The following is a 1227-nucleotide window of genomic DNA, read 5'->3' as shown; positions in this document are numbered from 1 at the left end:
CTAAAGAAATTTCTACAGATGCTACTCGTCATGGCAATGAGTATGAACCTGTAGCTAGGGAAATGTACCGTAAACAGACCAATCAATGTGTCAGAGAAACTGTTTTGTTTGTATCAAAGACTGAACCATGGCTGGCTTATTCTGCAGACGGTATCATCAAAGCTGTAGACGGATCTATGAAGCTATTAGAGATAAAATGTCATATGGATATGGTAGACACGTCTAATGAAAGTTTGAAAAAAAGTGTAAATACTTAAAATTTGAAGGAAATAATTTGAAATTCAACCCAAAACATGCTAATTACGCTCAAATTCAATTTGTTATGGCTCTGTTGAACTTAAATAGTTGCGATTTTGTAATTTATTCTGACGTGTCTAACACAATTAGAATTATTACAGTTAATTTTGATAAACCTTATGCTCAAAAGTTATTGAATGTTTTAAAGAATAATTTTTTCAAGGAAATGTTACATACTTATTGTAAATTTTCTCAAAAAGAAAAAACGTTTCATGCATCTTCCAACAAATTACCTAGAGTGTAAAGACTATTACTAATCTTGGACTGGTTAAAACTGCAATACTAGATTTGTCGTGATATAAATCTTGTCATTAATGTACTTAATTAATATACTAGTATTTCATATTCAGTACTCAACGAAATGTGATAATCTAATTAAAATAAAGTTGATCAACGAGGTATTTATTAATAGTAAAAGTAAAAAATAAACTTATTATGATTACATGAATAAATCATTATCAGAACCACAATTTTGTTTTATTTGTAAAGATTATGTATGTCTCAAAATACAAATCAAGTTGAATTTTAAAATTGAATTATGTAAAATTTTATTCGAGTTTATTGGACCATTTTTTTTGCCCATGTAAGAAAATATTCGAACAATTGAATGTTTCATCTGCTTAAAAAAATTTATCATCTGCCAGTATGGGAGTACCTAAGTTTTCTAATCCACAGCAAATAATAAAAATATCGTCAATGTAATTTGCAAAGTACCAGTGAAGCTTATGATTTAATATCTCGAACTGTTTTATGCGTTGATTCATTCTTTCTATATGCACTCTTGCGCAAGCGATATCTTTATTTTTAATTCATTCTGTTTCTGGTAATTGTTTTTGACTTCTCAAAAAAGGTGGTCTAATTAGTTTAATTCTTCTCTCCGTACATTCATCGTCTATGAGAAAACCCTTGTCAACCATAATTGCATCTCTC

At 29.0% G+C, this 1227-nt stretch overlaps 1 protein-coding gene across 1 annotated transcript in view; it reads right to left on the bottom strand.

The window, feature by feature from the left end:
• Window positions 1-136: 136 nt before the first annotated feature.
• LOC117182608 overlaps window positions 137-1227 on the bottom strand; it is a 2096-nt gene continuing 1005 nt past the window's right edge. Inside the window, exon 3 of the mRNA XM_033375707.1 lies at window positions 137-182. Within this exon, the coding sequence (XP_033231598.1) occupies window positions 137-182 (46 nt within the window). The remainder of the gene's footprint in view (window positions 183-1227) is intronic.

This window comes from Belonocnema kinseyi, chromosome 2 (genome assembly GCF_010883055.1).
Source record: "Belonocnema kinseyi isolate 2016_QV_RU_SX_M_011 chromosome 2, B_treatae_v1, whole genome shotgun sequence".
In the NCBI taxonomy this organism is placed as follows: Eukaryota; Metazoa; Arthropoda; class Insecta; order Hymenoptera; family Cynipidae; genus Belonocnema; species Belonocnema kinseyi.
Note: the sequence above shows the minus strand (reverse complement) of the source record. Positions and strands in the feature narration are given on the sequence as shown.